At 44.4% G+C, this 23406-nt stretch overlaps 1 protein-coding gene across 2 annotated transcripts; it reads left to right on the top strand.

Annotated features, from left to right (window-relative positions):
• The first annotated feature begins 3559 nt into the window (after positions 1–3559).
• On the top strand, positions 3560–23156 carry mmrn2a (multimerin 2a). Of its 2 annotated transcripts, none has more exons than XM_088916056.1 (8): positions 3560–3876; positions 12666–12788; positions 13251–13357; positions 14745–14828; positions 15357–15500; positions 17549–17874; positions 18867–20355; positions 21516–23156. In XM_088916056.1, the coding sequence occupies exons 1-8, from the start codon at positions 3602–3604 to the stop codon at positions 21920–21922; spliced, it is 2955 nt and encodes a 984-aa protein (XP_088772182.1). In that variant the 5' UTR covers positions 3560–3601; the 3' UTR covers positions 21923–23156. The 2 variants fall into 2 exon arrangements, with proteins under 2 accessions (XP_088772182.1, XP_088772181.1); XM_088916055.1 differs by having other exon boundaries at positions 17531–17874.
• The last annotated feature ends 250 nt before the right edge of the window (positions 23157–23406 follow it).

The raw sequence follows: 23406 nt of genomic DNA, 5'->3' as shown, positions 1-23406 counted from the left end.
ACTTGTGAACTCTGTATCTGCATTTCAAACTGCTACTACACAGTAGAAAGTTTAAATGGCACACCCACAGCTAACACCAAATGATCTTTCACAGTCCCCTTTCCTTCCAGGGAAAACTAAGCAGCTTCTGAGACCAGGACTCCTATTCTCCAGGCAACCAATCCAGGGATCCACCTTTGCTCCCGGGTTACACTTCTGCATATCTCTAGGGCTCACTCCCCATGGGATCCTCCAAATCTTCACTTGCTGACTTCCAGATCCCTAATAGTCATCTCATGCATCCGGTGGACCTACAACTAAAGAGTAACATTGTCTACTTGCCCTAACATCCCAAACCCCCTTCAAAGATATTAATAATAATAATTCCTAACACTTATATAGCACTTTTCTGGACTCAAAGTGCTTTACAGGTAATGGGGACCCCCCTCCACCACCACCAACATGCAGCACCCACTTGGATGATGCAACGGCAGCCAGAGTGCGCCAGTACACTCACCTCGGCTGTTAGTGGAGAAGAGAACAAAGTGATGAAGCCACTTCAAAGATGGGGATTATTAGGAGGTCATGATTAGTAAAGGGCAGGGGGAAATTTGGCCAGGACACCAATTTTCCCCTTACAGGGAATTCCAAAACCCCTTCGGGATTTGTAACAAATGGAACCCATAACCATGTCCCCTACTCACTCTCAGTCCCTCATTCATAAACCTCAGTCCTTAAAAACAGTAACCTTTAACAGTAACAGTACAACCCTCACTTGGCTGATCTCATTTGGCCAGGGACCAAAAACCATAACCTCTACTGGTACCTCTGGCACAGCAACAGCCAAGTCTGCCACTAATTTACTGAATAGCGCTTTCACTCGCCAACAGGAAACCTATAGACTAATCATAGCGGCACAAAGAAGGGTTCTGCCTGAGAGCTGTTTTGCCTCTAACCATTCATTAAGAATGGAGATCCTTATCTTCAGAGCTTACCTTTGCTCCTTCCATACCCAGTCTTCTCTTTACTCAGGGACCACTAGGCTCCTTGGAGACTGCTCTCCATGTTTCCTAAACCAGCCCATCTGATCTTGATACCCAAGAGACTGTATGAACCTTTTGCCAGGAGCTTTAACCAGAGACTGATGTAAATCATCATGAGCATTCTCTCTACAAGACCTCTCATGAGATGTTGCTTCTCCCTCTTAAGGCTATAACTCAACCCTAATTAAAGAGGTCAGTTGAAGCACAGTGCTGCACTGTTTACAAGTGCAAATGCAAACACAAATGTGCACAGATTTGCCTGATCTGTCTAATAACCTTAATTAACCTATTTTATGGTTCTCTGGCTACACTAACCATGCAAACTCCCCATGCAACTACTGCTGCCCTGTTACCCCAAGGTCATGTGTGTAAATGGTTTGAGAACTAGTTAACAAACAGGAACCTGTGTGTTATCTTAAAGTGCATAACCTCTAACTAGGCTGATGTGAGTTGTGTGAGTGAGTGTAGTGTGATGTGAGTGGTGTGCCATAGGGATCCATTTTAGGCCTGTTACTCTTCCTGATATAGAGCAACAATCTAGCCTCTGGTAACAAACTAGTAAATGTTTCTGACAATACTTAAAAAGAGGGAATGACAAACACAGCAAGGGAAAAAAGCAAGAAGCAGCAAGGGAATCACAAAAATACATAGACAAAATCAATGATTCAGTTGACACTTGTCAAATGAAATGCATTTGACAAAATCAACATTGATAAGTGCAAAGTTATCCACACCAACAGTAGGAACATAGTCTTTATATATATTGCATGGCTGCTTCTGTGTTGCAGAAAGTCAGACATGAAAGGAATCTGGGTGTTTATGCAGATTCTTCAATTTCCTCATCAAGACAATGTGGGGAAGCAATAAAAAAGCAAGCAGTGCTGGGGTACATAGTAAAAAGTATGACATTTAAGTCAATTGAAGATACTGTGATTGGTTTTGTTCACCATTTCCCAGAAAAGATATTATGACCTTAGAAAAAGTTCATAGAAGAGCAAAAAAAATTATTCCTGGTCTCAGAGGACTGTCTTATACTAACAGGAAGAGGAAGCTATATATCCTCAGGCTAGAACAGAGGAGATTGAGAGCAGATTGATCTCCTCGATCTTGAAGATTTTCAAAATCATCAGTAAAACAAGGCCACAGGACACCATTGGAAATTAAGTAAAATTCATTTAGGACAGAGAATAGGAAACCTTTCTTTAATCAGAGAGTGGTAGGTGTTGGGAACAGGCTTCCCAGCCAGGCTGTTCAGGCTGGGTACCTTTAAGACACTGCTGTAGTTCAGACTCACTTGCAAACAACAACTCAACAATTACTAATCATTTGCTTTAATTTGTTTTTATAATAATATCTCTGACCAACAGCTGATTCATATGATTGCAGCAAACAACTCTAAATTTTCAGTGACTACAAAGCACAATCTGTGATGAAAATATTATCATACAAAGCAAACTGTCTAGCTTCACAGCTATGGGAAAATGCATTTCTAAAGAACACACTCTTTAAAGAACTTGCTGCCAATACTTCTTAAACAACAGCAGTCACAATGACAGTTAAGACTCTATGGCTTTTCCATCAGGCAGTCAGGTCCCTGCATGAGGAAAACTGCTCCTAGAGCTTGATGGTTTGTGACATAGAACTGAGCTCAAATTTTGTGATCAAAAACACAGTTGCTGGACTGTTAAGGTTACATAGCAGCTCTGACCTTGCAGTCCCAATGGTTTTGTGTGTGTGTTTGAACAGAACATATACAGTAAACACATAGAGTTTGCAAATAAGACTGAAAACATTTAGTTGAAAGAGTTTCAATTCCGGATCTGGGGCGTTATCTGCATGGAGTTTGTATGTTCTCCCTCTGTTTGTGTCTGTGTGTTCCCTGCGATGAACTGGTTTCCTTGTGCCCCTTGCTTGCCAGGATAGGCTCCAGCTCCCCTGTGACCCCGTATTGGATAAAGAGGTTATAAAATGGGTGGATGGACTGTATTGGATGGACTACTATTTGTACAGTATAATGTTTCTTGTATTTTCATTATTACTACAATTGATGAGGCATTCTCCCCAAAGAAGTGCAGAAGATCCACAGTCCCTCACATCTTACATATACCGTAGCTCTGAACACGATCGTCACACATCCCTCCCCCCTTCAGTATGATCCAGTGAAACCTACTAACATCCCTTTCCTGCCCTTGTAAGAAGAGGAAAGAAGGAGAAGGAGGAGAGGAGCTTGATAAGAATTCCAGAGACCTGCCAAAAGCAACTAACAATTTTCCCGCAGTTCTCCAGGGCCAAGGAGAGAGAGAGAGGAGACCTCCAGAGATTCAGTGCTGTGGAAAGTACAACTACAATTGTTCCAGGGCCTATGACCTTTGCAGAGGAGGCTGACTGGGGCGGGAGGTTCATTTCCGACCATTGTTGAAGCTGTGAAACCTTATGGAGGAGGGGAGGGGTTTGAAGGAATGGGAGGAGGTACCCGGGATGGGGTGGGGGGAATTAAAGCACTTAAAGCAATGCCTGAAAAAAACAAACAGCATTCCTACGCAGAGACTAGTTTTGGCAGCTGGCTGAGCAGAGACGACATGGTTGGGAGGATACTCTTGCTCGTTCTGGGACCCCTTTTGGTGCACTCTGACCTCAGGGCTCGGGACCCTGGGATTGAAGATGAGCCCGATGAGGTCATGGGGAAGGGCACCTGGGATAACTTCCCCTCCACCAGGTTCGGACTGCACCATCACACCAGGACACATGGACACCACGCGAATACAGCTGGTCCCAGGGACCCCACAGCAGTGAGGGTGGACACAGCTCCTCCTACTGGAGAAACAGGGGGCACACACCATCCTGCTCGCATAGGGTGAGTTCTGAATTCCTGGGAGACACACGGCTAACACAAAGTCACAATATCACTGTGCGTTTAGATCATGAACGGCAGGGAAGCAAAAGAATTATTAGTACACTCCAAAAGAGAGGTTGGCTTACATGTTGAATAGCAAAAGAAAAAAAATAATCTTTTTGTAAATCTGTGTTTGTTACATACTGTTACATACATACATTACAGTGTATGCAGACACTTGTAATCTTTACTCCAAACTGAATCACTTTTAAATACATTTCAAAAACTTTAATTTGCACATGAGAAAGGTTTAATAAAATGTATTAAACTGAATTTACTGTTTAATAATTTTTCCAGTTTCACTGGAGCCAATAATATTGAGTATAGAGTGTATATATACAGTATAAAGTACAGATCACAAATGCGATACTGATACTGGTCACGATACTGATTTGATGTGTTTTAAATGCCTTTCTGAAAACAATATAGAATCATATATTTAGGGATACATTATAAAAGCTCTTTTGGCAGTTTTTTCAAAATCATCAAGTTCTAACAAGAAGATGGCCCCAAGAATACAGTACATTGTTTTTAAATATTTTAAATCCTTACTGTATCAGTTACATTTTTCTGAAGCTGAGGTGGTTGTCATGTACAGAACTAACCTTCTGGAAATCTGTGATCAGTGGGAATTCAGGGTTTTGAAAACTGTGATTAGCCTGAACATTTGCAATTATACATGTGTTCAGACTGCTGCTTGCGTCTCTGTGCACACAGGCCCTGGGAACCAGGGAATTTCCTTTCAGTGCTTCTGGTACTGTACACACAACATTCTCTATTCAGTTAAATAGGCATATGTTTCACTTTATGCAACAGTAATCAATTGTAAATTATTATAATCACCAGAACACTTCCTGTGTTCTTTCTGCTGTTGTCTTCAGTGATCACTTAAGGAGTGGTTATTTAAGGTTTGCAGTCTCTGTTAATGCATATAAATAAGTCTAATCTGCATGGCATCAAATCCATTTTTGTTGTAATACATCCTGGAGTGGCCTGAGTAAAACTACTACAATTATTTCTTTATCAGCAGTTGTACTTACAGTTTTTCCCGTGAAGTAAAGAGCTCAACATTCTTTTTGACTTGCCATTAATTTAATAGCTTACAGCCCTGCAACAGTCAAGAGTGCCTCAAGATGTGTGAAGCATTGTGTTTGGCCACTCTGTGTTAGACTGCTGGGCTGCAGTGTGTTTCAGTTTGAACTGATTGCCTCATGTACGTTCCCGTTTAGAGTGCCAGGCTGAAGTATGTTCAGGTTTAGAATATCAGCAGTGTCCGACAGGCCACAGGTATTGTGGTGTTACAGCTGGTGCAGTCACACTTGTGGGAAAACTGCTCCTACTGTGAAACTCAATTCAGTGACTCCTGTTCACTTTGAATGGGTCCCTCCAGTTAACTGGTCAAGAGCAGGCTGTAGGCAGCAAGGCTGTACTTCTATGTAAGGCACAAACTAGACTGACGTCAAGAGTCCAGTGTTCTCAGAATTATTTGCTTAGAAGACACTCTTACAAAAGGTAGCTTTGATAGCGTTAACGGATTAGTGGAGGATCTGATAAAAGCAGAATAACTACAGATAAAAGTCCGGGGTATTTGCATGTGAAAAAATTGAATGTGAATATAATTTGCGTGTGAATGTATGTCTTAGTGTCAGTATCAAATTTAGCACATTAAATAATTTAAATTTAACAGCAGGGTTGCTCAGAGTAACTGTCTCTTGTACTACGCACAACGTTCGCAAAACTAGTCATGGTCTTTTAACTTTTACCATATTTATCATTTCCGTACTGTACGGAAATACTGTAACTTACCGTACTGTAACTATATATAAAGCAGTTTAAATTTGCACAATTTTCACTACTATAACATTTTCAGATTGCATTTTTATTGACTTTGTAACATTTTTCAGATTGGTAAGACATTCGTTTCGTGATACATAAGACAGTATACAGTATGTGTACTATACAAATGGATAGTAAAGCTTCACACACTTAATTGAGTTTTGGGTTTTTGACAAAGCTAGTCATAACTCATATATAATGCAAGACACAGTTAATATCTTGCTGTGCACAAATACAGTATAGAACTACCGAAGTAAAGTGCTACACCAGGGCTTGGCCACGGAGATGCACGAAGGGCCGCTAGGGAAATCCGAGAGTGCTGCAGACTCAAGCCGACGAAGGGAGATTGTGAAGAGATAAGTCATGGAGAAGAGAGGGTGGTCCGGATACCCAGGACTGCCGCTGCACTGGTGCGGAAGGAGAAAACCGGGCTGGCGGGATCAGGACACAAGGAAATACTAGTGGGCTGGATCAGGAGATGGATAGCTGGAGCACAAATTTACAGGAATCCTTGGTGCGAGAAAACTACTTGAATAAGAAAGTACCAGGGCAATGGCGAGCAAGAGGTTAAATACCTGGCTGATCGCTGATCAGTTAGTTGCAAGCGGCAGAGAGACCCTGCCAAACCGGGCTCGGGTTGTGCCGGGCGGCTCGTAGTGCGAATGCTGTTGTCCCCCTGAAAACCGTCGCTTGCAATGGTCACAGACCGATGCGCTTAAAAATTGGCGCAACCCGAAAAATATTGATGAAATATTTATTTCATACACATTTGACTTTGACCAAACTCTTTTTTCGTTATATCAGGGTCCATTAACACGAGTGTTTACTGTACAATAGAATTCCATAGAATTACAAAAAAACATTTAAAAACAACCCCCAGCAGTATATCCAGGCAGTGTGGATACAACGTGGAGTGTATTTCCTGTGTCCAGTGGACAATTGCACAAACTGAATTACATCACCAGAGTTAGAATTAAAATCGATTAATGCATGTTGGTGTCATTAGCGTTGCTGATGAAGCCCAGAGCTTGCAGGTCACAAGCGTTTTGTTAGCTGAGGAGTGTTGAGGAGCCACCTGGAGGCAGGCAGAGACTGTTTTCATTGTTGCAGTAATTAATAATAATAATAATAATAATTCCTTACACTTACTGTATATAGTTCTTTATTGGACACTCCACTCAAAACGCTTTACAGGTAATGGGGACCCCCCTCCACCACCACCAATGTGCAGTCCCACCTGGATGATGCGACAGCAGCCAAAGTGCACCAGTACACTCACCACACATCAGCTATCAGTGGGGAGGAGAACAGAGTGATAACTCAATTCATAGATGGGGTTTATTTGGAGGCCATGATTGGTAAAGGCCAGAGGGAAATTTAACCAGTACACCAGGGTAATACTCTTTTCAATAAATGCCCTGGGATTTTAAATGACCACAGAGTGTGAGTATGGAGAGGGGGCAGCTACATGGAATGCTTGCATATAAAACTGAGAACTGGTGACGTTTCTTTACATATAGAGTAGTGGATGTATGGAACAAGCTGCTCAGCTATGTTGTTGAAGCTGACATGTTGGTTTCAAGAAACAACTGGATGACGGCCTGGAATCAATTAACTATTAAAATCTATTGTTTTATAAAACAGGATCTGTGGGCCACTTGATTTCCCTCTCATTTGTGATGTTTCTTATGTTCTGATGAAAGAAAGCAGACATACTGTAACAGGGGGAGTTTCACATCAGTTGCATGCAGCCATGGGGAGCTAGTGGACACTGACAGGCAGTGTGACACCCGACTCCTCTCTGACTAGTCATCAGAGACAGCAGCCAGCAGCAGTGCAATGATGTCATCTCCAGGAAGTCTGCTGCAGCCAGGGGCTGCTTTCAATTCTGAGAGCCCCTGAGTGAAACAGCAGCCCAGGGTACTGGGGACACTGCAGCCCTCCTGTCTCTCTGGAACAAGTGTGGGAAAGTATCCCAGGATACAGAATCTATCAGGGACTTCCTTCCTCATCCAAGTCAATCAAAACAAAGCTGGAGGTTGATCAGAAGAATGCATTGTATTTTGTGATCTCTGCTTCTCCCTCCTCTCTTGCAGGAAATACAGAAGCTGTTCACTGCCATTTGGACCCTAAGCTAACTGCTGGAAACTGTGGTTCAGATTCGTGAAACAACAATATACAGTATGTTAACATAACTCATTATGTTAATTTAACATACAGTATATGATAACAAATAGTATTTTATCTTGTGTCTTAGAGCAAAACCCTGTTCTGGCAGTCGTGCACACAGCTGGCAAACCAGGAGTCAAACTGCAGTACAATGAGAACTTATGTTCAGTCCTGTAGGGTCTTGCTGCTCTGCCCCAGTTTTATTCCTAAAGGAGGCCCAGCTTCTAAAACATGCCTTTGCTGCAACATGTGTTCGGACTCGGGTTTGAAGTGCCATCTCAGGCAATCCCCCAAGCATTAGAGCCCCCAGCCCCAGCCAAGATCATAACGGCTTACAAGCAGAGGAGTGCCTTGAATTGGGGCATCCAAAGACACCAAACATCCCCTTTACCCCAGACAGACAGCCTTCATCTACTATTGATAAAGTAATGACTGGACATTATCATTATTTGCCTAAGCAGTCAGTAGGACTGTGGTTCTCCTGAACACCTGATATATAAAGCTATAGCACAAAAGAACTCCTGCACAGCTGTCTTTTCTGTTGTGTATTAGTAATAGCATGTTAGAATGATCAACTTAAGTGGGTTACCATATGGTTAGCTAGAGGGGTATTTCTCTCCAGGAGTAGCAGTGTGAACCTTTACAGAAGTCCTGTCAGATGTCCTCACTTTATCTCTGCGTCTCTCCCCTCGGCCTCTGGTGACACACCCCAGAGTGCCTCTGAAAGTGTCAGTGCTGTCTATGGCCCCCATACGTCAACTCTCCCCTGGATGAGCGATGAGCGATACAGGAGCTCCCCTGAAGCGTGCTAACTCTCCCTCCCTCTGCTGTCTTAACAAGGTTTTCAATTAGGATCTTTCTTCCTTCATCTCTCATGCCTAAAACCAAAGCTAAAAGGCTTGCCTGCCTGAACGCTCTTTTCATTTTGTGTCTCCATGGCAACACTCAAGAGGAAAATGACCTTTTGCTTATTCCACTGATTTTGTTTTTCCTTTGAACTAGAAGACATGACAGTCAGTCTTGTTTAGCTTGGCTTTTGTGTGAAGATGCAAGGTCAGCTGGCCAAGGTCTCTGGAACAATGGGAACATCCATCTGTGAGCTTGTGTGATCTGACGTAATGTTCTGGAGCATGAGGAGGAAGTGTCAGCCCCACGCTGGCGAGAGCCTGCCTTGTACCCCTGGAAATCAGCAGTAATGGTCTTCACCAGTGGTGCATTCTTGTTTGAGCAAGAAACTTGAAACAATTAAACCGGCCAGTATAATGACATTACTGTGGCATCTTGTGGAAGGTAATGCTGGCTGCCTTAGCAGTCGTGGTGACCTCTCTGCTCATGTTCATATCCAGCTGAAAAGTTAGAGGCATGTGAGGCAAGCACCAAGAACTTCAGCACAGGATCTTTTTCACAGCTCATTATGCTGTACATTGACAGCAGGTTTTATTAGCTGGTTTTCTTTTAGTTTCTTTTTGATGAAATCTCAGGTGTAATGAGTTCATGCAGCAGTATTCCCTCTTTAGTGCCTGGGAGACAATGGTTCCACTGTCTGTCCCCAGATGTGGCAGAGTTCATGTTACAGAGTCAGTGTTGCACAGCTTCTTTAGGGGCCCTTACTTAATAAAGCTTTTATAGAGTGTTGCTCTGCCTCTGCACAAAAGACAGTTCCAGAAATGTTGCATAAGAAGTTCATTTTAAAGACCAATGTTATTACCATATGCCACACTGAAAAGGATACAACTTTATCTCATACATTAAACATCTGCTACTCATCTTCAAATCACTGACACAATTTGTTTTGATTAATGGAGCATTTGGATGGAGGCTTCGATGTGCAAGAATACTGTGTCCCAGACTGAGGCTGTGCGGAGATATGGAAAATCAAAGGCCCACTAAAGAGAGAAGATCTCCTGGATTTGCAGGAGGGCTCTAAGAGTGAAGCAGAATCCATAAAGCCCTCCCTCTCCAGTTGGGAAACAGAGCCAGTGCTCAGCACAGTCTCATGCTCTTAGCAAACAAGTAGAAATCCCTGGCAGCACCCGCTTCCCAACACACACCCCAGGCACTAGACCTCCCTGATCCGTACCTTGCTGGCTGGAGCAGAGTCACATCACTGGCCAACAGTGACAGGGATTTTCCAAGCAGCCACAGATCAGGAGACCAATGTTCCCACTGTTGTGATCGACCTTAGCCCACTGATCTACGGATAAAGGGAAAAATACACTTTTGAGTTAGTCCCTTTCCCAGGGAATCAACAATCCGCTGCTTAACAATAGCAACTTTGGCATTAGCAGCTTAAATGCCAATGTCCTCCCTTTCCCAAGTCAGGTGGAATAGCTCCTGGAGATGGTGCTGCAATATTCTTTTGAGGTTTCTAAAATGTCCCCTCGACATCTAATTTATTCAGTTGCTTGTGTCCGACCATATTTATTTCCTTTGTTGCACGTTGAATTGTTCCAGCTCTGACTCATTCATGCTGGGAATATTCCACTTAAACTCAGAGACCATGCTTTCTCAGTCTGTGTTCTTTGGGCTTCTGTTTTAGAATTAATTACGAAATCTTTACTTGAGTTACTGCTTTTAAACTCTTTTCTTATGGAATTACCATTTATTTTCAGATTTGCCTCTCTGGCATTTACTCCTTTTCCACTTGGGAGAGAACAAGACATGTGAGCATATTTGTCCAACACAACACCTGCAGAGCCAGGTCTCACTTGCGTTTGTGTCCTGTGGGCTCCTCACACAACTCGAACTCCGTGACGCTTGGATCTTACAGATCAACCTTTGTCCAAGTGAGCACTTATATAAAGTCACCCTTAGCTTTGTAAGAGGTCATTCGTGGAGAATAACAAGCAAATGAGATATGGTAGTCCCAGAGACAGTTGGAGATGTCCCCAGTGAAGGAATGTTATCACTGAAAAGGGTTTTGAAAAAAAATCTAAGTTTGTTTATCACATGGCTTAGAAACATTTTAGTTCTCAGCATTTTTGTTTATGTACTGATGTTTAAATGCTGCAGTCTGGGATCAGGGTTATTAATCCACTTGGCTTTGTCACTGTACCACTTGTGCACACATGATCATGATCATCTCAGACGGGCTACTGGAGGACACTGTGAGTCCTTCAGAACCTCCAGGATCATTAGTGTCGATTGGAGGACTGATGCAGATCCTACTGACAAAGCTGATAACTCTCCTGCACTTGGAGAGCCGTCATGTTCTATGGATTCTGGTTTAACCAAATGTACTTGCCAAACCTTGCCAGGCTGAGCTAATGGCAGAGATGAGACTCAAACCTGTGATGTCTGGAATACAGGGCTCAAAAATGCCTTGAACAAGGACTTTTACTGGTTTAGCTACTTGAGGAGGATTCAGCATCCCAGCAATCATGTGACTGTGACAGCCTTGTAATCAGGAGTAGCGTTAAACTGTTTTAATTGCATAAGCCAATAACAGAAATGTCACAGAAATCAAGAAATCCACTCTTGCATACAATTCATGATTCATCTGGGATCAAAACACCCTCTCCCTCTTTTCTTGATTAATCTTAAAGATGAGTGACTACAGGAATGATGTAGGGCGCATGCTGATTCCACTCGCTCGTGCTGTTGCAGGTGCGAGTACCTTCAGCTCAGCTCACAGCTGCAGGGCGGTGGAGTGTGGGAATTGGCTTTCAGCAGCTGTTAAAAGAACAGGGCAACAATGGTGCCTTTGGAACAAAGCAAATAACCCCTCTGAAACAGAAAGGCCTGGCAGGGAGAGCCGCATTGTGCATGGTGCCCTGGGAGCACTGTGAGAAGTGGGGGCAGGGAGAGCAGGTTTACTGGTACTGTTGGTTGTCTGGGAGGGGGGTCAACACTGCTGATTTCTCCAGTTTGAATGGTGAAATACCACAAGGACACAAGTGGGAACTACATTGAGAACTAAGACCAGGGGGCACTTACTGTAACAAGTCTGTAACAAGCTCCGTACCCAAGCTGTTGAAAACAACACCATGGCTTCTTTCAAGAAACAGCTGTATGTAATCCTGACAGTTGCCAGCAAACAAAAGAGTGTGCTGAGTGGAGCTATCCTGTCATTGATAACCTTTCTTGTGTTCATATGGTGTAGAGGGTGTTTGCTAGCTGCTGTATGAGAGTTTCTGTCAGTTGTTGGGAGGGAAAGCAAGTATTGTGTAATCCCTAGGATTCTTATTTGTGAAAATTAAAAAAAATATTGATCATCCTGTGCTTCTGCACTGCAATGGTGCAGGGAGATTGGTGGACTTGACACACTGTGCAACAGTTTTACATCCAGAGATCATTTTGCCCAATGTGCTAATGACATCCCTCTCCCATTGAGTTGAATGCAATATTGTAGAGCATGGCTTCCCACTGATCATCACAGCACACTGTCTTCAGCCCTGGTGTCCCACGTGGAGCAGACAAGCACACAGGGGAAGGGCTGTGGGGAGCGAGCTGAAGGAGATGCTTTTTATTGGCAGTGAAAATGCTCACATTCAGCCAGTGTTATTCACCAGCACTGGGGTACAAGTATCATTTGGTAAATCACTTGCCAATGAAACTTTTCCAGGTGTACTTAGCTCTTCATCCTACTGAGTGGCACTAAAGAAATTCTAGCAAATTAATTAGGATGCTGATTAGTCATAATTAATCAGTACACATACTTTTGTCTGCTGCTATTGATTACATTTTTTCCGAGTGTAATAATAAATGTTTCCACACTGTGGACTGAGCCTGTGTTGTGCCCTCAGGAACTGGTGTACCTTCGTGACCTGGCGCATGGTGACAGTGGCAGTGTCCTGCGGCACAGAGAAGTACACCATCAAAGCACAGAGTCCCTGTCCCATCAGCTCCCCTGGCTGCCAGCTGGTCATGTAAGTGTTTCTTTACACACACTGGTCATGTCTGACTCCACAGCAGCAGTCTCCCAATTCAAAGACAGGAAACAGTTTAATTGTCCTACTGTTCCTCTTGCAGGACAGTCTACATAACGCCCTGTATGATGCGTAGGGCCAGGACACAACTGTGTTGTTCTAATCCTTACTGTGAGTGGTATTGTGTTTCATTTTCATCTGTTTCCACGTCAAAGCTCTTCACTGTGCTCACTGTACATCACTTTCCTCACCACTATTATCCACCTTCTGACTGCCCTCCTCATCACTGCCCTCCTCCTCCTCACTGTCCTCTTCATTACTACACTCTTCGTCCTCCCTTCCTCCTCCTCACTGCCCCCTCTAGGGAGAGACAGGTCTGTGCAGCAGTGTTGACAGACAGGAACTGTGCGGTTCAGTGCCAGTTCAGCTGGATCGATGATGATACTGTCTGTGTGCTGCCAGGTACAAGCTGTCCACGAGGCCCTTGTACAAAGAGGAGCAGAAGGCTGTGTCTTTTCTGGAGTGGCGGTGCTGTCCAGGACATGGTGGGCATGAGTGTGAGGACACAGGTACAGCTCCGTCTCTCTCAGCAGCTTACCGTACAGCAGGGGACTGTCATCAAACATTAACATAGCACTTTATTTTGCAATGATCCAGCACTCGGACACCAGTGGTCTCCATCACTACCTGTAGTTCTTGTACGACTTATGCAACAAAATATTTTGTTCAGTTAAGTAATGGAAAACCAGGACATTATGTCTCACTTTAGGACATGCAAAAGCTGAAATTCCTGTTCTATAAAACTGTTCAGTGGCATTTGCATTGGTGTAAACTATTGTCAACCAGGGAGAGTCAGGTTCTACAATAAGTGATTTGTTGTTAATAATAATTCATTAATAATTGCTTACATTTATATAGCACTTTTCTGGACACTCCACTCAAAGCACTTTACAGCTAATGGGGACAGGTAATAGCCCAGAGTTTGCAGGTCACAAGTTTTTTGTTAGCTGAGGAGTGGTGAGGAGCTACTTGGGATTTTCAATGACCACAGAGACTCAGGACCTTGGTTTTATGTCTCATCCAAAGGACAGCAACTTTTTACAGTATAGTGTCCCTGTCCACTATACTGGGGCATTAGGACCCACACAGACTACAGGGTGAATGCCACCAGCTGGCCCCACTAACACCTTTTCCAGCAGCAACTGGCAGCCCACTGAAGCTAAGCAGATGGTAAAAACTAAGGTTGCTGCTGGAAGAGGTGTTAGTGGGGCCAGCAGGGCGTGCTCGCCCTGCAGTCTGTGTGAACAGGGACACTATACTGTAAAAAGGTGCTGTCCTTTACATGAGACGTAAAATCGAGGTCCTGACTTTCTGCAGTAATTAAAAACCTCAGGGCCTTGCTCTAAAAGAGTACGGGTGTTAGCCCAGTGTCCTGGCCACATTTTACCACAGGCTTTTACCAGTCATGGCTTCCTAATATCCCAAACCATGACCTGGCTTCATCCCTCTGTTCTCCTCCCCACTGATAGCTGGTGTGTGGTGAGTGTACTGGCGCACTATGGCTGCTGTTGCATCATCCAGGTGGGGCTACATATTGGTGGTGGTGGAGGGGATCCCCATTACTTGTAAAAGTGCTTTGAGTGGAGTGTCCAGAAAAGTGCTATTTAAGTGTAAGAAATTATTATTATTAATAATATTGTCAACACTGTCAACGTGGGCCTGCTCGCTCAGGAGCTTGGAGTCTATGGGCAGTCACTGATCACGACAAAATGGAAATTGGAGTAAATGTGACGACACAATGAGGGTATTTCCCTGCCAGACGTTTGTCTATAAATAACAGATTTCTATACTGTGTGGAAGACTTGCAGTCTGCAATGTTTTCTGTGACCATAAATAACTAGAGTTAGAGGTATATTGGGGGCTCTGTTCGACTCCATTGCTCTCTCTCTATTGCAGTTCCAGATGTCACTCATGCCTCACATCCCAGAGATCAGACGACAGGAAGCAAACTGCCGGACATTGATGATGCTCAAATCCCAGGTACTTCTGCTTGTTGAACTTTTTGTTTATCTCTGCAGGGCAGGGGTCAGCCAGCCCCCAGCCCTCCTTCCCACAAACGGAGGAAGTGCAGAGCCTGGGGGAAGGGCTTTGAGAAGACTGGCTGATTGTGCGAAGGCCCTATATATAGGGCAAAGGAAAGGGTGTGCAGCCTGTTCCCAGGGCTGCTATGGAGGCACAATGGGGCTGAAAGGAAGTGTCTGCCTGATGTACACATGCAGCCGCAACAGAAACTGACACGTGAGAGCTTCAGACACAACAGAAAGAACTGGGTGTTCCTCTATGTTGTAAAAAAACTTTAAAATAAAAGTGAAAGATTCTCAGGCAACGCAAAAATACATTCCCTGCATCTTGCTCCTCTTCCCATAGTGCTGCACTGTTATACTGAGCCACTGAACACAGTGCGCCAAACTACTGAACACACCAGTGTAGCACAAACACTGCTACTGAACACATCACAGCCCAGGGTTTGTGGCTACATTTCCCTTGTACCCTCATGTTTATCTACAGGTGTTCAGGAAGCGCCACAGATGACTGGGGATCCAAACTCTGAACAGAACGATGTTCAGCTTCCTATCACACAGCTGCAAGATGCGCACCGACCACAAAGAGAAAACAGCACTGCCATAGACTCCTCACACCACAACAAAACCGGTATGCCATCTGACAAATACATGTGCATCTGAAATCACATGCAGCAAAAATCTATTAATTTGAAGTTTTTAATCATTGTTTAATAACAAAAATTGTTATTATATGAACAGGTAAAGGTTTGTTCCATGCTGAAAGGTAAAGAAAATAAAGTTTTTGCAGTGGAGCCTTCTTCATGTGTGAGGGAGAAACGGAAAGTAGCATAGGAAAAGACATAGGAGAACAAAAGAAAACGAAATTTGCTTTCCACACTTTTCCTCCTTTTCTCCATGAGCTTAGTCAGTCATTCTCACCTGTTGTATGTCCATGATTCTGGACCCATGCTCATGTCCTTGCTGCTCCCCTTCTTACCTGCTCTGCCTTTTGTTCTCCTATGACTTAATTGCTACTTTCCCTCGCTCCCTCACACCAGAAAAAGGCTCCACGTCCGAAACTTTGTTTTCTTTCAGCATGGAATAAACCTTTACCTGTTCCTTTGCAGCCTACACATGCTGATGCAGCTACATACTTGAAGCGGTATATATTCTGTATAGCTCATTCTAGTGGTGTAGTATAAAAGAACAAATTAAACTTTCATGTAAGAGGTAAGTGTCATAGCAAACTGGATCCTGGCAACAAGCCCGGGGTAGAAGGAGCAAGTGCACCCTGGCCGGAGTGAATGGCAGGGCACCCATATGTTCACACTCATAGACAATTCTAAGAGGTGGGAGGAAACCGGAGCACCTGGAGGAATCCCAAGTGAACATGGAGCCCCAGCTCAGAATCAAACCAGTACCCTGAATTACAGAGCAGTTACAGCACTATCAGCTGTCTACTGTACATCCTGTAAGAATGATGTAAGCAAACATCACAACCCCAGATGTGCTGCTCCTGAGGAGCCTGCATCAGTGTGTCACAGGGTAAGATGTGCTTCACATCTCAGGAAATCCTTCCTTTCTCTCCTGGAAGAGCAGTTGGAAATATTATGACACAATCACCACAGTTCTGACACAGCAGCCCCTTTTGCAGCCTACATCAGGCTGCAGACGAACCAGCAGCTGCTGCTTAAAAAAGTCATTCTTCAGACATATTGCTGTATAAAAACTAAGCACTGCTGAAAATCCATTTTCCATTTCACTGTAGTCAAGATTAAATTGATCTAGCCTACAGCACTCCATCATCCTCGCTGTCTCGCAGAGCCATTCCTCTGGCTTTTTCTGAACTGGAAGTGCAAGACTCCGCCCAGATGTGAGACTGGTGCAGGTAACCCTCATGTGCACTACCATGTGGCCACACTCATGAGCTCATGTAGCCTGTCTGTGGAGCCGTGGCTGAAAACTGTCAGTCAACATCCCTGCACCACTGCTGTGTCCCTGGAGTGTCGGCCATAGCCACCATAAAAATGCAGCTGATTACACAAGCTTTCATCAAAGGCTAATGGTGTCTTGCACCACAGAGAAAACATGCCCACCAGGGGGCGAGAGAGCTGCTGTCCGAGATGGCGGCTTCTGCTGCAGTGGAGAGAAAGCAGAGAGCAAACGTCCCACAGCCAAGGGATCAAGTTACAGTCGGATTGCTTTCCTCTCTCCCCGAGCAGGGCAAGGAAAACCCAATGCTCCCTTATGGGAAGGAGCCAGGTCTCACAAGAGCAGCAACAACCCCCGGATGCAGTGGCATATCCAGCTATGAAATATGAATTGAACATGCATTGTGCCTCTGCTTAAAGGAGACAATGAAAAGAGGATGATGGAGGAAACCATATTCCCAATTAGATACGCAAACAGTTTTAGGATTAAAAGCTTTTTTGTGCTGAGTAACAGAGTATTGCCACATCTACCTGAGCACATACAGTATATTATCAGCAGTAAGTAAGATGGCCTACCCCCAGCTGCTCCAGCCAGCCCAGGAGTGTCAACAGATACTCAAAAGGTACTGTCCTTCTGTTCAACTAGAGACTCAACCCTGAAAACTGTTTCTGTTTGTGACTGAAACACGTTCGCTCTAAGCCTGTGGAGTGTAGCTCTCCCTTCCAGTGCCTACGGGTGTTCCTCCAGTATCTCCATCCCTCCCAGACTGGCCCGGGATGCTGCCCCTGCCCCAGCTGACGGCCCTGTTGATGGCACAGCTGCAGCCCATTCTGGACGGCTTCAACTCCAGCCTGCAGCGCCTCTCCCAGGACATGGCAGAGATGCGGCAGGAGAGAGGGGGGGCAGGCAGCTTCGAATCCAAGCTGGAGGAGAGCTTCAACCAGATCGACCAGCTGAGAGAGCAGCTGAGATCCAGCCAGGACATCCTGGAGCGGCAGCTGCACTCCCAGCAGGCCTTGCTGCACTACAACCTTACCACTATGAAGATGGACACTGACGGCAAGATCAAACGCAGCCAGAAGACATTGCAGGTGAGGGCAGATAAAACCCCCATACTTCCAGAATGAATTATTATCCATTGCTGACAAAGCATGCAATCTATTTTCTAGACGTAAAACAGACAAATTGAGATGTTAATGGAGAGGGGATAAAATGATTGTTATTGACAACAAACAAGATGAAGTGTGTAGAATTACAGTTCTGTCAACCAAAAACCTGTATACAGTATCTGTACATTCAAAACTGACATGGTTAATCCTACTGAAACAGAAATACAAAAGTGTAACCAAACTCTGCAAAACTATATCACCATATGTAAAGATGCTCATGAGGAGTCCTGTAATCCATAACACATGCAAAACAGATTACTAATGCAACACACTTTGAGGAGAAGAATCTAGGCTTGTCATTTAACAATCTTTAATTCACATTGATGAGAATTTCAGAAAAACCTGATAACTCAAGGTAAAGTGCACAAGTAGCCCAATGTGACGTTTCACATTTTACAATATCAAGCCTAACAGAGGCAAGTGTCCTGTACTCCTCACCATTAACATTGTTCATTTCTCTCTACACATCCAGACAGAAGATTTTTTTTTGTACTGCAAAACACATCGGGGCTGTTTGATTAAATTAACACAAAATGGCTATAGTTTCTCCACAAAGAAGAAAAACTGAAAACGCAAGAACGATTTAAAGTGTCTAAGACTTCTGAAGAGCTCCTTGAAAGACGTTGCATTTAGGTTGCTTCCTCTCCAATACTGATTTCAATTCAGGCCTTAAAGAGCACCTGATCAAAAAGCTGGTCTTGAGTTTTTTCAGATTTTTTTAATGAAAGTTACATTGTTAAAGATCTGAAATAAACATGTTTTAGTGAACTCATTTAGAACCTCAACGTTCAAATACATAACCATCTACTGTATATGGTTACAAGCTGCATCATGGCTTTCTTAGACCACTCACACTGTCGCTCTCAGGTAGGACAAAGACTGATCACACCTGCTTTCTTTGTGTTTCCTGAAAGGTCAACTTGCAGGCCCTCAACGCCTCCATTGCAGAGGTGAAGCGAGGGCAGGAGCCTGAGGGAAAGGAAGTGGAGCCTGATGTTTGGGAAGCCATCAGAGAGCTGAACCAGACAGTAGTCGAGAACACAGAGAAGGTCAGCAATCTCCAGGAGGACCAAGAGCTCTCTGAAGTCAACATGAAGGACCTCCAGAGGGGCTTCCGGAGTCTGAAAGACCAATTTGAAGAAACCATCAAAGACCTGAGGGTCATGTTCATGGAAACTGGCCTCATCGTGGCTGAAGCGAAGCAGGATGTGCTCAATCGCGTGAATGAGCTGGCCCAGAACTGCACTGAGTACGACAACCAGTTGGAAAGCCTGGAGAGCGACATCGACTACCTTTTTGTCCAGATTTACAAGAACACATCCCAGGGCTGTGACTGTGCCAGGCTGCAAACAGAGATCTCCACACTGGAACACAATTTAAAGCACATCACAAATCTGGCCAAGGAGAAAAATGTAGCTCTGGAAGAAGATGGGGAAATGCAGGAGGTCTGGAGGGCTAAGTGGAGCAGTTTGGTAGAGGACCTTCAACAGGGCCTGCAGCAAGTTCAACACTCTGTGGCCTTTGAGCAAGACAGAAGCAGGTCTCTGCTCCTTAACATCACCCAACTGCATGTGACCTTCCGGAAGATCCACCAGGAGCTCACCAGCCTGCAGGAGACAGACAATCAAAGGGTGAGTGAGATCAAACGCCTCTCCAGCTCCTTTGGGTCACTCTTGAAGGATGCAGTTAGACATACAGACGTTCTGAAGTTCCTCCTGGGGATGGAGGTCTTGGAGTTCATTAAAAAACCACCACAGGACACTGACAAGTACTCCTTTCCCGCTCTCCATGAAAAGCTGCGTGAAATGCAAGAGGAGATTCAGAGCCAGAACTTGAGTTTGTTAACTCTTAAGAAGATGTTAGAGAGCAAAGAGCAGGGAGACCCAGGTGCAGACACTGGAGCTGAACTGGCAGATCAGACAACCAGAGGCCTAGCAAGAAGGAGTGGGGACCACAGGCCAGCAGATCTCCCAGAGTCCCCTATGGGAGACCGGCCTGATGATTCTGGTAGTGACCCCTGGGCCCTGGAGAAGCTGGTACAAGTCCTGGGTGGCCGGGTCAGCACATTGGAGAAGCAGAAGTGCCTCTCTTGCTGCGACTGCACTGAAAATACTGCCCCCACTGGCAAGGTGGGAGAACTGCAGGAGGCTGTGGATTCACTTCGTGGGCACCTGAAGGATCATGTCCAGGTCTTCCACAGCATCTTTGGGAATACTGAGGGACTTGCTGCCTCCAACTCCACCCTGGACCTGGACAGGCTATGGGGGTTGGTGAAGAGGAAGGAGAAAAAGAGAAAGAGGGGGCGCCACCAGGAGAGAGAAGAAGAGGATCCACACAGGGGCCACAGAGGAGGCAGAGCCCCCTTGATCCGCAGCAAGAAGGATGCTGCCCTGGAACCCCCAGGTAACCTGCAGTTAGCCTAAAAACACTTTCAAATGTTTTTCTCATACAGCAACAGTCGCAAATCCCCAGTAGTAGTATAGAGGGCAATACATATTAAGTTAATATTAATGGCATAAAAGTGTATAAATTAGATTAATTTATGTTGATGTTGTCATTAGGGTTTACATTGAAATCTCACATCACTGTCTTTTTAAACACGGAATAGCCATATGTTGCACTGAAATTACCCTGATGCTTTAAAAGCCGACGCAAAACATTAGGCTTCCATGGTCATGAAACTTTCCTTTTGAACCCATTTTTAAGACAAAATCGCCCTCTGGTGGACAAGTTGATATCAACCAGGTTTATATTTCTTTTACTGCCAAAATACAAATCCTTTCAAGAGCATTTACATCACGATTTAATCTTTCTCTTCTCATTTTCACTTCAGATGCTCTCTTAACCTTCAAGTCAATTCTGAGATGAACATCTCTGAAATGTATCATTTAAAATTAACTGAGGCTACATAATCAGAAAAACAATTTACAAAAAAATGTGATGTTCCACGTTAGCCTTATTTTTAAATGGAAATATATGGGCATTCAAGCTAACGCATGAATGCAAGTGAATTAAGAACTAGCTGATTTTGCATAAAAGGGGTGCAGGTCATAGAAGCCACAAAGAGGTGTCCTCATCAGGGTTACACTAAAGCCATGATGAGACAGCACAAATCAGAGCAAACAGTATGCTAAACGCCAGCGGGAAACTTGATCAGGAAATGAAAGAACGTCAGGCTGCCAGTACCCAGTAAAGGAGTGTGCTCCCTCAAGAATAGTCCCCACACTGCCGGACTGATCCGGGGCAGTAGCAAAGAGGTCTGATTACCTAGAAATAAACTATACATTCAAAAACCTACCTTGTAAAGTGGCAGATGTGCCACAAGAAGGGCAGATCAATGTAGCACTGTACTCAACAGAGCAGCATTTCCACACCCCAGGGAAGCAACACTGCTAACCTGCACTTAGTCCTCAGCATCACACTGCTGGGATACGGGATTGTAGCCCCATGGTTCGGCGACATCCCCAGGCTCCCTGGTACCAGCAGGAGAGCAGCCTGTGCCGCATATGAGTGGGTTAAGATCGGTGCTGGCGGGTTTGTTCTAACTGTGCTCCTCTCCTCAGGGATCCTGCGGCCAGTGCCCGAGTCGCCTGTGATGTTCCTTGCTGGAACCCAGGATGGCACCAACCAGGCAGGCGCGGTGCTGTTCGAGAGGGTGGTGCTGAACCGTGGGCAGGCCTACTCCCCCAGGACAGGGGTGTTCCGGGCGTCCGCTGACGGGGTGTACCTCTTTGTGGTGACCATGGACTTCGGAGTGGGTGCTTCATTGGGTCACCTGAAGAAGGGGGATGTGGTTGTGGCCACCTTGCACCAGAACCAGAAGAGACCAGCTGGGCCCATGACCCGAGTGTGCCTTCTGGAGCTGGCCCTGGGAGAGCAGGTCAACTTTGAGCTCGTTCAGGGGTCTGTGGAGAACAACCACCAGGTGGACAACACGTTTGGGGGATTTCTTCTTTTTAGAACAACTTGACATGCTCGGCTAGTCAGGACTTGCACAGGACAGAAGCATCTGCAGAACACACTTTAATTCTGTGTTTAAACCAATCCAAGGATGCCCACCTAGCTCCAGAGTAACATTGTACAACAATAAGGGTATCTGCCAGAATGCATCCATTGCTGTGAACTGTATGGGGAGCAACTGTTATGCTAGAACTCTTCCATGAAGCTTTGTCAGTTCAACAAGGTATGAATTGGGAACTGTATCAGCATGTCTTGGCTACAAAGGAGCAAGCAGAGGTTAATTCCAGGCTGAAAAATAGGGAGAAGAAACATCTTTTAGTAGTGGAGCCATCTTCAGGTGCGTGAAGGCTTGAAGGTGTGAAGACCTGAAGATGACTCACCGAATATGTTGGTTCTTCCTGCTTTTCAGCCTGGAATGAATCTTTCCTTGTTCTTAAATTAAAAATCTGTTTAAACATTCTAAACATTTATCTTAAACTCAATCTCATTTATCAGATTTTATTTTGAAGGAGCAGAGATACTACTACAATGTTAAAATAGAAGCTTCCAGAGGTAGTCTTGGTTTGTCTTTTTTGTGTGAAATGCTCCCATAAGGCATTCACTCTTAATGTCCATCATCCACATCCTAACTGCTTTATCTAATTCAGGGTCACAGGGAAGCTGGAGCTTATCCCAGGAAGTTATGGGCACAAGGTGGGGTACAATGTAATTCAAAATCAATGTGATTTTTCTTTGTCACCATACAACCTACCAGAAATATTTATCACAAAACTGAAGAAACTACTATAAAGAATAGACAAAATCCTTTCCTTTATGCCAGACAATGCATTCTATCTACATTGTCCCATAAAAATATTCAAAACTTTGCTGTTCTGGCAGAGATTCCTGTACAAACTCTGCATTATGCCAAAATCCTTATCCATTTAACATATTGGGAGTTGCTTTTAGTCCAGTAAGTACACTGGGCTCCTGCAAAACAATCTATTTTCTTGTGCTTGAATAATTAATTGACTCCAAACTTTCAAATGTCTATTGTTAGGTAACTAGTATAAATGGAGAGATTTGTATGTGGTATAAAATGGCGAAAACATAATTGAATACACTCAGTCCCGCAGGCAGGGCTCATACTGTTTCGCATGCACTACCACTCCTTGGCAGAAGAGGGAGCTGTATACTTAACACTTACAGTTGCACAAGGTAAAGGCTTGCTTTGTCTAAACAAACAAATAAATAGAGATCTATAGCATTTTACATGTTGTGTGCTAATTCATATTTCCTTGGTAGGGAGGATTCCTGTTGCACAAGGACTCAGTTATTTCAGTGTGAAGAGTACAGTAAACAAGGCAGAATCTATTTCTGCACATCTGGGAATATTGCATCCTCCATCTATTGCTTCAGCTACCAGCTAAAGTTAAGAAGGCTTATCATTGAATGGATGAATACAAGCCTGCAGTTTGTTTTAATTTTCCAACTCCATCACTGAACAGTTGGAAA

The sequence above is a fragment of the Atractosteus spatula genome, chromosome 5 (genome assembly GCF_055471065.1).
Source record: "Atractosteus spatula isolate fAtrSpa1 chromosome 5, fAtrSpa1.hap1, whole genome shotgun sequence".
NCBI lineage: Eukaryota > Metazoa > Chordata > Actinopteri > Semionotiformes > Lepisosteidae > Atractosteus > Atractosteus spatula.
Note: the sequence above shows the minus strand (reverse complement) of the source record. Positions and strands in the feature narration are given on the sequence as shown.